The 14808-nt window shown below is 41.5% G+C and overlaps 1 protein-coding gene and 1 long non-coding RNA gene across 5 annotated transcripts in view; one reads left to right on the top strand and one right to left on the bottom strand.

Moving 5' to 3' along the window:
- The window catches only part of LOC306978475 (rho GTPase-activating protein 44-like), an 84163-nt gene extending 70271 nt beyond the window's left edge, over nt 1-13892 (top strand). The window contains exons 14-22 of one of the 4 annotated variants that reach the window (XM_079577013.1): nt 298-411; nt 2143-2234; nt 2326-2506; nt 5175-5192; nt 5996-6154; nt 7237-7767; nt 10410-10525; nt 10619-11002; nt 13062-13892. In XM_079577013.1, coding sequence (XP_079433139.1) covers nt 298-411; nt 2143-2234; nt 2326-2506; nt 5175-5192; nt 5996-6154; nt 7237-7767; nt 10410-10525; nt 10619-11002; nt 13062-13225 — 1759 coding nt within the window. In that variant the 3' untranslated portion in view covers nt 13226-13892. Of the gene's footprint in view, nt 1-297; nt 412-2142; nt 2235-2325; nt 2507-5174; nt 5193-5995; nt 6155-7236; nt 7768-10409; nt 10526-10618; nt 11003-11648; nt 11679-13061 lie in introns of all 4 variants that reach the window. The other 3 variants (XM_079577012.1, XM_079577010.1, XM_079577011.1) reach the window with 3 other exon arrangements.
- Nucleotides 1-14808, bottom strand: part of LOC306978484 — a 71351-nt gene that overhangs the window by 36005 nt on the left and 20538 nt on the right. The window lies entirely within an intron of this gene.

Below are 14808 nucleotides of genomic sequence, written 5' to 3'. Positions count from 1 at the left end.
TTGTTTATATCTGCATGTTTCTGCAATCCGGCATATTTAGCCTCTCTTAAATTCCCTCAAAACACCCACTCCGATGCAACTCACACAGGAATCCTCCATGAAGTTCCTTTGAGTTTTATAATCCCAACATCTTCACTAAACTTGCATAAGGGGAACTGGGCCCTCTGTCGGTGTCTTTTATATAGAACTACATTTTATAACATCTGAAGTCCTAGGGATATTTTTTAAGACATTCTTTTAAGACATAATGCACTTAATATAGAACCTTTAATTCACACATCCTCATGTCTCTAACAGGTATTTGATAAAGTTCCTCTCCAAACTCACTGAATATCAAGATGTGAACAAGATGACACCTGGAAACATCGCAATCGTCCTGGGACCAAACCTGCTCTGGATGCACAATGAAGGGTGAGCTGAAAGTCAAAGGCACGGAGAAACAGACACAGAAGGAAGAAAAACCTGAACTTACCTAATCAATGGAGTGATCGATATCTTATTACCTTCTTGAAAATTGTTGCGGTGCAAGAGTTCTGCAAAGTCATGCCACAGATGTATTATAATGTATATACTGTGCATACTTCCACTGCAGCTCCAGATATAAACTAATAGTGTGGGAATGTGCTGTAACAAAATAATAAATGACTGACCTTTTGAATTATTAATGCTAACAAATATATCTGTCCAAAAGGCTATTAGGAAGCACTATTTCTCTGCAATGTATTCCCGTTTCTAATTTTTGTTGTAAAAGTTTGGGCTCAACTTTAGATGAGATTCTTTGCCTTTAGCATAATGTGCTACAAGTGTTAAAATTACTCTCTCTTAGGCTTCACTGACTCCAACATTGGTCTATTATCAACACTGCTGCGGGAGGCAATTGATTTCATTGTTAATGCAAGAACTGGCTAAGTACTTGGGTTGGCTGAACCTGAACGACAGATTTAAATTATTATTATTATACATCAGTTTATTCATCTTTGCAATGCTTTAATGTGGATTTTACTTTAACATTATTTGCAATCTCTCACATTATGGGACAATTACATGAACCATTTACTCACAATAGTTTTATTGTGGCAATGGGATGAACTAATAATGAACTGGAGCTTAGCTGTGGTAATTACATGGAGACACGGCACACGACTGTTTTTCATGATACTGTAACTAGGGCTGGACGATATATCGATATTTAAGACACATCGATATATTTTTTAATGGGAAATGGAGTTAGACCATATTTTATTTTATAGGCTATTTCTATTTAAGATATCATTTTATTTAAATGTGCACCTTATAGATACAGGCGGCGTCTCTGGAATGACCCATATATGGTCATGTTTGAAAACAGTAAGGGGGAAAACAATTTGGAGAAAAATCTAAACTTTCTCGAATTATTAAAAAACTACGTTAACAAATGCTGAATTATGAATATAGTTTTCTACTAAATAAAGATACAAAGACACGGAGAGGAGCAAAGTGGTTCAACAGCCCATAAATACCAAGAAAAAACGGAGAATGCTAACATGATGCTACATGTGAGCACCGTGCTAATGCTAGTGCTAGCTTGCGCCTGCTATGACTGCCGTTTTTTCACTTCTACTGAACAATCTGCTGTGAGAAAATATCCATATGGACCCGATTTACACTTGACTTTATTTGTATGGCATAAATAAGTTCATATTCCACCAGAAAATGGCTAAAAAGTGTGAGAACATGTGATTCTATTTTCCCCCTCGGCAAAGCCACGCCCCCTTCTATGACGAGATGCCGTCTGTATCTATGGAGCTTTGTTATACAGTGTTTATGTTAGCTCTCACTTTGCGGAAAAAATATCAGGATATATATCGTATATCGGTATTTAACCTAAATATATCGGGATATCAGTTTTGGTCCATATCGCCCAGGCCTAACTGTAACTAATCCTAATCCTTACACCAAAAGACTATGAAACATCACGAAACACGTTTAGTATTTTCTTTTCTTTTCTTGTAAAAACAGACCGGCAAACTGCACTTTCCCCATTATCTTTTAGTTTCTGATGATTTTAACATCCTAATAACATGTTGTTTCTGTGACCACCAGTAAATACTATCAAGTGTCATGTCATCTGTTCTAGCTCATTTTGCATTGATCGATTTTCAGAAATATCACGGAGATGATGACGACCGTTTCCCTTCAAATCGTCGGCATTATCGAGCCGGTCATCCAGCACGCAGACTGGTTCTTCCCTGGAGGTACAACCCACTCTCACATCGCTGTCAATCTGGAAATTTCAATCTTGCAAAACCACCTAAAAACCTCATGTTCTCATTGTCTCGCTCGCAGAGATTGAGTTCAACGTGACGGGCAACTACGGCAGCCCCGTGCACACGAACCACAACGCCAACTACAGCTTGATGCCGTCTCCGGACATGGACCAAATCGAGCGGAAGCAGAACGACCAGTGCAGACGACCCCTCAGCGTCGCCACGGACAACATGATGCTGGAGTTTTACAAGAAAGACGGGTAAGGGACAAAGCTACTTACGAAAGCTATTGTGAGTGAGAGGGAAGGTATTCTTGACACAGTACTACAGTTACTACATGCTACACAGCGGCTTTATGAATGAGATCTGAGGCTCGCCAAAAACAGGGAGTGTGCCATGGGTGCTCATATGGCGGGTGTCAAATTCTGACATTTCAAAGTGGCAGTTAAGGGTGGAAAAAAAGTTGACACGCCGATGTGAAATTCGTTACTGGGTGTGAACTGAAAAGGGTTTTATATTTTTTTTTATTAATTTACCATCAACAAATAATGAAAATTTACAGACACAAGACATATTTGCACATAAACATACACCTCTTAACCCAAGCACTTTGTCCAGTTCAGCTTTACCCAAATCTAAACATTTATAGCCTATAGACCTTTTAATTGTTTGTAAACATTCCGGGCTTAGCTGGAGGCAGGAAACTAGATTCCTATCTATTTCCATTGTAGCTGTTATAGTAACGTAGTAAACAAATGTCTAACTGTTGTTGGAAATATCAGATCATTTATTATTTTGTCGTCTCAAATGTCATTCCTCTTGTTCTGGCTCCTTAAGCCACAACAGGACCATAGTTTTAGTTGTAGTTTTACACTTAAAATCACTAGTTTTAGGTAATCTTATTTTTCTTAATCACTTCCTGCCTCCAGCTGAGGTCACTGATGATGTAAGCAGCGAAAGGGCCTCATTTGAAAGCTAAGACCTACAAAACTCATCTAAACAATCTTTTTCATTGCGTTTTTGGTCACTTTTTGGTCACTTTTTTTTATACATTTTTGGCACTTTTTCATTTTTTTTTCTGCCACATTTGTGTCACTTTTTGTCACAGTTTTGTCACTTTTTTGTTAAAATTTTGTCACATTTTTGCCACTTGTTTTTTGTCATTTTCATTTTTTTGTTCTATTTTCATCCTCATTTCCTCTCATTTTTGTTGCTCTTTGGACGCTTTTCTCAAGAAGCTTTTAGATTTGGGTAAAACCAAACTGGAGAAAATGCTTCCATACTACAACTAGCTCATAGGAATTATTTACATTTTATATTTGTTCCTCTGCCAAAATTGATTACCTTTTAAGTGGTCTAGAAAGACTATATGTTGACCAATGACTAGGGGTAGGCGGTTTTCACTGGTTGATGATTTCTTATTATGTCTATACACATTTAGTCTGAAAACGCTGGCACAAAGTCTAAAATCACATCAGGTTTGAAGCTGCCGTTTGTCATCGTCAGGGTGGATCCCAGCTGACAGCCGAGTTGGCATGTTTGTGTCTACGCAATTTTCTTTCACAAGTCTAATATTTCAGCCCAACTAGTTTCCGTCAGGGTCAGGTATGTCGAGTTGGATGTCTCTCTATTACAAGTGCGCTGCGAGTGTCACGAGCGAGACGACTTAAGTGCAAAGGTGAAGAGAAATGATTCGGTGTGGCTTCGAATCTCCCTCTGTCTGAGCTTGTTCAAGAAAATAATATACACGGTGCTCCGGCTGTGAAGCGGGATTAGTTCAAAGCTCTCTCTCTATTTCACTTTTCTCAATCTGTCTCATTGTGTGTGAAGACCTTATACACCTCAGGGGTTATCAGCGCAGCGGGGAGTGGGAGGAGAGGCCAGGCTAATTAAACCAGGAGTGGGTCTGATCAATAGCACTGGCTTTGAATAGATACTCCCCTGGACTGCCTCAGAGCTCAGGGATGGGAATCTCCTGAAAACTCAATAACTGGGTCTTTTCTGAAATAATCTAAAGGAGCTTTACATTGAGATTTGCTATGGGAAAGATCTTAATTTGCATTTTCAAATTACATATTGCTATTAAGGGGATTAATGTATCGTTATCGTAATTCATACCCAAATAAGCTTAGAATATTACATGAGATAGTAGCCTAACTGCACATATAACCAGCATTTGCAGCACAACCACTTGATCAAGCAGGACCAAAGCTGGACTGAAAATGACTAAAGTACCAAACTGATGGGAAAAATGCTATTGATAAAATGATGCAATCCCCGTGAGTGATCAGCAGCAGAACATGTTGTTTTGCTTTGTACAAAACACACTGTCCAAAGCTGTGAACAAGACGTCCAAAGTGACTGTGAAACACCGCCTGCTTCTCAGTTTCCATTAGGGAAGCTTTGACCTAATTATGCCTAAATGGAGCAATAATTTACACTCTGCGCGACATCGGCTGGAGCGCCGCGGGGAGGACACACTTCACCCTGGAACTGCTTCGCTCATTACACTTAGCATGAGTCGTGTCTGACCCTCTGCTCCTGCCAGGACGTCCAGTCTGCTGCTACTCCTTTGAAGGATGATCACTATAACAAAAGTAATACTCCAATAAACACAATCCGTCATCATAATACACAATTGCTGTAGTCTCTTATCGGTCTAACACTATTCTCTGGTACTTTATAGTCCTGATATAGGATCTGATTTAGACCTCGATTGGTCCTAGTTTAGACTTCGCCCAGTTGTGTAATTTTTCACCCAGCTTTGTCTCTGGTTCCTAATGCCTTCATTCATAGTGTCTGTGGTAGAATACTTAACACAGCTGATGCATGTTTTCAGATATGTCGCATCCCTGCCGTAAAGCATGCAGACCTTTATTTTCTATCTCAATCTTCACTGTCTCTTTATTCTGTCTCTTAACACCGCAGCATTAGGAAGATCCAAAGGTACTGTACAGATCCTTTCCTGTTGTCATTTTATTGACTTTCTCACCCATGTTTTGTCTCAAGGGTTCATTGGCTTCTAAAATGGTTGACAATGTAATAAGTCAGTCTATTCTCTTTGTGTTTTTAAGTAGCATCTTCGCGGGTCTCTTCACAGTGGATAGACTAGTTCGGTACAATAGCCTCTTGTTGCCTCATCGCTGCGTTGACTAGATAATGTTGACGCTGTTGTAAGGGCTCATTCATTCATGCACCCTTCTGTTCACTTCCCAAGTTCTTTTGTTCACTTTCATCCAAACCACTCTTGAGTTGCAGTCGCCAGACTGTAAATACCTCCATCTACAACCTGTTTCCGATCATTATCACATCGAGCAAATGACAGTGCAACTTTTAGCCATTTTATGTTGTTTATATCCTCTTGCTGGAGTTTATTGTTAAATTCTCGCTCTTTTATTCCCTGCAATTAGCTGCACCTAGTAGATCATAGCTAGAGACTGTCAATACTTTGGCTGTTAAGGGAACACTCTTAAATGCAAACCGAGCAATAAATACTCAAGCAGACAAGATTTTGGCTTTACGATTTAAATCATTTCGGAAAGAAACTTTTTAATTGAGCTTGTAAACAACAGGAGCGGTTCCATCCAATACGCTTGACTCCACATTTTTGCACACTAACAGTTAAATGTGTGAATGACAAATGAAATTAGAGTAGAGTAACAAGAACCACAAGCTCGTTCCTCTCCCCCTGGCCCCGCTCCGGTGACGTCCTCAAAGCTGACCGGCTGTGCCTCTCTGTCCCGCCGCAGCATGGGTATCAGGGTGATGGACACTTCCTGGGTGTCCCGCCGGGGCTCGCGTAAATGCTCGTCCACGCCGCCCCACGTGCACCCGCCCACCCCGCCCATCGACGAGCGCTCAGTCACCCCCTCCCCAACCCCTCCGCCCAATAGCAGCGACCGAGCCAGGTAAGCCGTGTATGGCCCTATACACCCAGTCTCTATGGCCTTGTCACGCTCACTGCCCCAAAACTCCTACACTCCCCCCCCCCCCCCCCCACCCGTCCGCACACACAAGACTTTCCCGACCCGTATGCTGCGGCCCAACCCTGACAACCAGATGCAGGCTTTTATGGTTACCCACTAACACTTTTTATTTTATTATCCTTTTGTGCACTTGCATGTTTCTGGAGATCTGTGCTGGTTAAAAACATCCATTCTTGACTGTGTTATAACTTTTTCCAGACTGATATATGTTCTTATCTGAGCTTAGACGAGTTGATGTGTACCCGTCTGGTCTTTGTGCGTGCGCTCAGTCAACAGCTTTGGTCTTTTTGCGTGACTGAGCGCACGCGTAAAAAAAGACCAGACAGGTACACATCAACTCATCAAAGCTCGGTTAGCAACATCTCAGTATGGAAAAAACAGTGGCTTGTTCCTTTAAGGGAAAGCAGCTTTGTGGTATTGTATATTCCCTTTCTATGTTCTTCCGCCTTTGACTGCCTTATGGATGGGTTTCATTTGCGGGTGCCATTTTGGAGACTTTTTATCCTCGCAGTGATCTCGTTTTGCATCACTGTGAAACCCCTCCATAGGTTATTTCATTACTAGTGAGTTCAATGTACTTCGGTTAATACTTTGGCTTCTCTACCCACCTCTGACTGCATGTTTGCTATTAGTTTTCCTCATGTTAACAGATTGCATGTTGTCATTGTGTTGTGAATTCATTACCATAACTCATATTTGCTGGAGTGGCTTGCGATCACTGCCCTAACACGCCATTCAAACTAGTATGTGATGTGACTCTATGTCCAGTAACTACATGTCATCTCTTTGAAAGCATGACTGTTTATATTTTATTTGTGTGCCTGGTGCTATGTTTCCCTTACTCAAACAAATCCCCAAAGCACTTAGCTCCCCTTGTCACTATGCCCTGTCAACAATCTGAATGACCCCCCTTCCAAACACTCCTGTCTTAAAATTAACTCCACTTTGATCTGACAATGGCCCTGTCCCCTTTGAAAACCGCTTGTATATTTCTATCATTGCAGCTCGGATGATGCGTCCTCGAATTGGTCGGACTCCTGTTACACGTACCCCTCCCCTGACGAGGAGAGGCCGCCGCCCCCTTACCCTTACTCCTCCTCCTTCTCCTCCTCCTCCTCTGGCTCTGCCTTTTCCGCCCCGCACCAGCATCACTTCTACGCCCGCGCACCCCCGAGTATGCGCCCCGCTGCCCCTAACCCCGACTCCATCACCTCGCCCGGCCCGTCCCCTCCTCCGCGCTGGTCCGTCTTCAGCCCCCCTCCGCTCTCCTCCGCTTTCTGCTCGCTAGACGTCAACTCTAACCCCAAGCCCAGCTCCCTGCACTTGCCCAAACAGAGCTCCCTGTCCGAGCCTCTGCATGCGCCCCCCACCTCCGATTCGAACGGGTCGACCCTCTATATCAAACCTCCGCTCGTTCTCACACGCCACGATCTGTTCCCCAACTGCCCTCCCAGACCCCCCAGCACCCCCCTGTCCGCCCCCCCGCCGTGGTCTGCCTGTGCCTGTACCAAAGACAGAGGCGTGAGGCTCAATAGGTAACTACACAAACAAAAACTGGAGCAAAGCTTTAAAAACTTTTTACCGCAGGGTTTTAGGACAAAAGCTGTAACAATGACATTCAAGATTCTTGAACACACATGGCTCTTCTTTGTTTATCTGAACATGTTGTACTGGGTTCCCTGTTTAGAGAATTAAAGGCCCTGTACCGGATTTATTTTTCTTGTAGTGCAATGGAATTTGTGTTTCTTTGAGTATATTGTGGGGAAAAATCATAAAGCATTTCTGTCGATTATGAACTGACATGCTAGTTGTTCTTTGCAGTACCATGAATTTATAGCTCAACTTTGTTCCCTCGAAGCTGTGAAACGTGCTTATATACTCTTTAGTTTAGAATTGAGATATAGAAATGTGTTTGGAAAGCTAGGGATGTGTTTGGATCTCAGTTATCGCCCGCCCCCTTTCATTGTCTGTTACAGGGCCTTTAAAGGGGCTAGATGCAAGTTGGCCATTTTATACTCACTACTGCCACCTCAGGTCATACGTGTAACTGCACCTTCTATATTAAGCTCGTGCATGACGGCACTTTGGGGCTGAAGTAACAACTTTTTGAGTGACAGTGCAGGATTTTAGAGGCAGTTGTGGTGAATACGTCTGAGCTCATTCTACACACGTACATGAAACATGTAGGGGGATGGAAATACCTAATTTTAACATGTTTAAACGCCGTAGAATCCCTTTAACGAAGCTAGCGTAACACATTTTCTTTGTTAAGTTGGATTATAAATGTCTTCCCTGCAGTATACCGAAATATATAAAGGATGGTGATTAATTTTGACAACATGTAAGCAGAATTTGAGCAACCTTATGCAATAGAAAGTAAAAAAATGAACTTAATTTGAGCTGAAAGAACAATTTATTTATTTCTGTTTACCAAGAGCAGCCCACAGACGACAGCGAAAGCCCCTTGATTGACTGAGTGAATTGAGTTTCTCCCGCGTCTCGTATTTCCTGTGTAGAGATACCTGTCGCTCAACCTTAATCAATGCTCATTAGGAGATGCCACCTTTTGTTATCCCATCCATCTTTTTAATTTAATAGCCTGTGCAACCTATATAAACTTTCCATGTTGGCGGGAGATTCCGGAGCCGGTTACCAGGCAACAAAGGAAATTCAGGGGCTTTCGGTGAACGACGTATAAAGTGGGCGTTAATGAGTCATAACCCGCCGGAGCCGAGCGGGACGAGACCAGACCCTAAGAACAAAGGGAACAACATGGAAAGAAATCATCAATTATTTACGTCTTTTTTTTTTACGTTGTTTTCATCGAAGTCTTATGTAAAGCCCGCTCATTCATCCGTCCATGTTTCATATTAAAGTAACAGGCAGATGGTAAGGACTTGCTTTGACCTTCATGTCTCATTGGCATTCAGGCGCTACACGGTGAAAAACATCAATTCATCATCTCGGTTTATGCTTGACTTTTTGTTTAAAGCTTCTGCTTCAATCTGTTCATTTTGACAATTGATTTTTAATTAGCTTCAGTCATTTGGAGGGAAACACTGGAAGTGAAGGCCAGGGTGAATTCTTTTTCATTTATTTCAGTTTTAGTTGCACTTTACAGCATAGTAATAGTGGGGTAGCTAGTGGGGTAATGGGTTTTTGCTGCCGTTTTAACATATTGTAACAAGAAAAGAAATACTAACCACGTTTCCTGGTATTTTACTGTGTTTTATACTGTTCAGGCTGGGCTTAGTCATATTACTATTACGCATTTGCTCTGTACTTACCTTAACCTCTTAACCCCCACCTGAACCATTTTCTTCAGTTTGGCTTTACCCAAATCTGAAGATTCTTGAAATGAGGATGAAAACCAGCAAAAAAGCAACATAAAAGCAACAAAATCCTGCCAGAAAGCAACAAAAAAGTGACAAAAACAGGACAAACATATGACAAATAAGCAACAAAAACGTGACAAAAATGCAACAAAAGAGTGACGAAAAAGCATTAAAAAAAAGACCAAAACACAACAAAAATGCTTCAAAAAGTGACAAAATATTGGGTTAGATTTGGGTAAAGCCAATCTGGAGAAAATGCGCTCGTGTCAGGCGGGGGGTAAGAGGTTCAAAACCATGTTATTGCACTGTTAGCTACCATGCTACTTCCATTTGATGGGCCATGCTATTTTGATGCTACCTCAAGATTTTGTCAATAAAATGAAATTAACTCTATCATACATACAATTAATCAATCAATCAATCTAAAATGTGTGACAATTTGTATACATCAAATATCTGGGCTCCAGGGGCCTTTAAGGAAATGTACAAATAACCAAATTTCTCACGATAATGTTGTATTAATATGGTTTCAGGTAAATTTTTGTCTCCACTCATCTGTTCTGTTCATTTTTGTTTAGTGTAAAATAGTTGACAATATCGAGAGATTTAATCATAGCTTTTGTTAATGTGTTGCCAAAGAGTACAATGTTTACAGAAACTATCCTAGCAACACAAAAACACTGGTTTCAATCGACTGCAACCATGTCTATGTTCACTAACGTGGACTGCCACTTTGAATACATGGGAGATTTACCGAAGCAGACATGACATCGGAAAGGGGGCCGCAGATGAAGAATCCACAGTGTTGTTTGTCTCATTGGTTTGGTTTATGTCCTCCTCAGCACTCTGAAGAACAAGGAGCTCTCACCAGTGATCGGTCAGAAGGGGATCCAGGGAACAGTGACCTCTAGTGGCCCGATTCAGCACTCAGATCACAGCCCGCATTCACTGAGGAGAGGTAATGTCGGTGATGAAGTATTATGCTAGCATTTGAGGAAAGACTGGCCCAGAGCTTTTAAATTTGCTAACTTTTCCTATTTTGTTTCGACAGCCAAGAAGCTAGCCCCTATCCCACCTAAGCCCCCGTACGCTCAGACAGGAGCCATCTCAGACCAGTCGACAGGACAGCCCTCTCCAGTCAGCCTGTCCCCCACTCCCCCCAGCACCCCTTCTCCGTACGGATTCGGCTACCCCCAAGGATATGCCACTATAGGATCCCCCATACAAATCCAGACTGCTAACACGCCCTCTCTGTCCTCTCCGCCCTCTCTGGCCGGGACACTCACCAAGGCTCGACCCACGCCTAAGCCTCCGCGAAACAGACCCAACCTGCCTCCACCACAGCCCCCCAGCACCCCCGGGACCAGCCCGCAACCTCTAGACCACTCCGCCGGGCTGCTGGACGGTCTATCACAAGGAGAGAGCATGTCCACAGGTGAGAACAGAACCACATTGCATGAACTATGATTTATTATATCATCAGTAAAATGTGTCTGCTTACGACACAATTACACTAGGACTCTAGAGGGAAACACAATTGAATCAAACATTTAAATTAACTCTGTTATCAGAAGAATGCAAATATTTATGTCAAACAACAATTACCCTATTCCCATGGTCAAACTTTAATTCAGTTCATATTTCGGTGTTCAGTCTGATGTTAAAATGTAAATTACAGCCAGGACTGTCACTGTTCAGTTCAATGACAAACATATTTAAGCTGTAAACAGACATTAATATTATCATGGAGATTGCTACAGGGCAGTTATTCTTCACTGTGGTGTGAAATGACTGAAATCACACATTTGTATGAGGAGGATTAACCTTGTCAACGCATCGATTAAAATGATGTTTTTAAATCTGTAGAGACCATGAATCAAATCAAGTTGTTTTGCATAGCACAATATCACAACAGGAGTTGCTTCACAGGGCTACGAAGCAAATTTGACTGCAATCAAATCCAGTTCTCTAACTTTTTTTTTTTTTTTTTTTGCTTTGTATACAGTCGATTATTTTGCCTAAATATTTCTACAAATTGTAACTGTCCCCTTTTGTCACTGCTCTTGTTGTCTGACCTCCAGCGGTATGAGACCAGTGTGATTCAGTTTAGGGTAAGCAGGCGTTGTACTTCACCTCCTCCCACCCTTCAACTCCTCCGCCATGTTGGCCCCACATCCAGTTCAATAAATTGCACGACCAAAGTAGAGTCAAGTTGTCAATAGTGTTTTGTGTCAGATTCATGATCAAATATTTATTTATTCATTTATTTTTTAACATCAGTCTTCTTCTGACACAAAGCACAGCGGTTGCCTGACTCTAGTTTAAGTTTTCCATGCAGTGGCTGTTCAGTGCACCCCTTACCTAAAACAACATGGTTTTAAGCCTGTGCATGGCGCCTGAGACTAATGCATGGCTTAAAAAGTAATTATTCACCATCCACTTTATACCCAGGACTTGTTTTTTGGTTTACACTTAAGTTTTTCATCCAGAAAATTTCCTAAAATTCCCTCCTTTCCTTCACTCTCACTCCACATTGTGCCCCATTGCCCTCAACACGTCCTGTTTGTGCAGTAACTAGTGGTCCATCACTCCAATACCCTGGATGTCATCATTGCAACTATGATCTATTGTGTCATTTATTTTGAATCAGTGCAGGTACATTTGAATTGGGTACGCACTGTACAGATTCATTTGGTGTCTCGCGGTTGCCAGAGCAAACCTGTGTCATAGTAGTTTGCCTTAATTTGTGCTGATGTCCTTCTGGAACTGGTGTCTCTAAGGAAGGATAAGTGTCTTCCTCAGGAACAGAACGACAGTATGTGCTAAGTCTGGCCTCAAACGAGCCTCCGATGCCCAGACGAGTACATAAATATGCATAGTACTAAACCAACACCACATTCTTGTCTGATTTCTCGTTTGCTTGAGGTTAATATATTGTTATGGCAACAGTGTATTATTAGCTGACAATGTCTCGCACAAACTACAAAGTCAGAGTGTCAATACTAGTTTGTCAAAGCACAGAAAGTAGATTTGAGGGCATTTTTATGATGTTAAAACCAATTTTAACAGGGTATGTTTTTTGCAATCGTTACCTTTTGACAAAGTTGAGATTACTACATGTGAACACTTGTGTGTATACCGGGGTGTCCAATAAAGGCTCAGGGCCAAATGAGGGGGCTCTGACCAGTTTTTGTTGGCCCTCAATCTTCTTGATAAATTGGCCCAAAGTGCCCCAGTTGGTATTTTTAATGATTTGTCTGCCACCATAACCTCAAAACAAACATTTTGTCGTGGGGCCTTTCAATGAAACACCTCCCTAAATGATTTGTAACATAATCGATCTAAGAAAACTTCCTCAGGTCATCTTTGGCTTGAGAAAGTGGACACCTCTAGTTTAACCATTTAGACACAAAAGTTCCAGTTATTATCTTCAAAGCCCTTCCCAACATGTCCTTATAACTAACATTTCCATCTTGCAAACGTCTTTCCTCTAGATTCTTTCTGTAACCTGGAGATCCCGGTAATCAACATGGAGCTGGACAGTATTTTCGACATGCCTCACATCTCGAACTTTAGAAACTCATTGACATTTTTCGACTCGAGCCACAAGGGGGCGGAGTCCGAGGAGGAGGAGGAGTCCGAGAGCACAGTGCTATGACGACACCGGCTTTAGCTTTAGCTGCTTAAAACCTCATCTCCACTCTATTGAAATATCAAACGCCCAGAAGAAGGATTCACAGGCAAGACGTCAACGTTGTCCTGGACGTTTTGGTCACAGACTCTTACATTTTGCTGGTTTAATCTCCGGCACGTACGTTTTTAATTGTTTTTATTTATGTTTGCCTTATTTGAATCACACAGATTGAATATTGCCTTTAAAGCCACACATACTGGGCTTAACTGCTGTGAGGACCAAGTGCTCTTTGCTGAGAGGAAAGACCCATCTGTTAAGCATCTTCATCTCCATCACCTACTGTATGTTGCCATCTCTGCTTTGTCCTTTTTTCTTTTTTTTTCCTCAGGGGTGTCCATAGAAAGCTTGAGCACTAAACTGTGGTGGCAACAACCCCAGAGTGTTTATGCATGTAGTTGCAGAGAGTAAAGGATTCTGGGTAAAGCCACCTTTTTATATACAAAAGCCAGATTGCAAAAGGTTGCCGCAATCATCTCACGAATTTTACAGCTGATATCATCCAGGCATAGCTGATTATTTATTGTTCATAATGCACGTTAACAAGAGAGTACAACACTGACACAGACTTAGCTATAATTTAGATGTATCTTTAAAAAAAAATTATAATCATGAGCGAAAAAACACACAAAAATAGACTAAAATGTGAAGGAAAGTTTGTTTTTAGGAGTTAGGAGCAGCTGTTACAGTAAAGGTTTAACTTCACCACATCATCCACGCTGTGCTCCAACATGATTTTTAAGAAACATTTATTCAACTCTTGACTCAGAAGTGTATTTTGAAGAGAATATTTCTACCAATATATTTAAAAATACTTCTACGGTGGATCCTTTCACCCGGTTTGAACGTGGGACCAGACTCGAGTCACGGATGAACTTAAACGACAAACGAGGTTAGTTTATATCGACAGCTTAGGCTCGTGGTTTGCCTTGAGACGGGCCTTTCCAGACCTGTCGGGATTTGTAAGACTTTGCTTTGGTGCATCCGCTACACTTTGGCCTCAAACTCACTGTGCTGCTCCCATTGTCTTTCGTTTGAATGCGTTACCGTTGACGACAGCTTTGTAAATAGTGCCTGTACATAACGTGTTGTGTATATAGTGAAAGGGAGAAATTTAATATTTACAGATATAATATACAGAAAACAAAATGCTGACAGTAACATTGTACTGTAAATATATAGTATGATATTCTATGATGATAGTTCTAGCACAGTGTTGCCAGAATCACTTAAATAACATGTAGTTTTAACACCTTTATCCGTTACTGTTTGTATATTTTATGGCACTGACTTCATAGTTTTTTCAATTTACAACAACAAAAAATAAAGAAATCGCACCGCTTTTAGGACGATCTGATTTCCCCGTACTGTTTGTGTCCTTGGGTAAGACAAGTCAGCCACACTGCCTGCTCCTGCCATTGCAAAAAGGTCTTCATTGTTTGTTTTAGTTTTTTTTTTTTTGCTGTATTGCCCTGCTCTAGGCCTTCAGACTTAAACAATCTCAATATCACTCCAAGTCATTTCTCAAATGTAGTGGGACAATACAAAGT

The sequence above is a fragment of the Gobius niger genome (genome assembly GCF_951799975.1).
Source record: "Gobius niger genome assembly, chromosome: 19".
NCBI lineage: Eukaryota > Metazoa > Chordata > Actinopteri > Gobiiformes > Gobiidae > Gobius > Gobius niger.
This window is presented reverse-complemented; position numbering and strand designations above follow the sequence as displayed.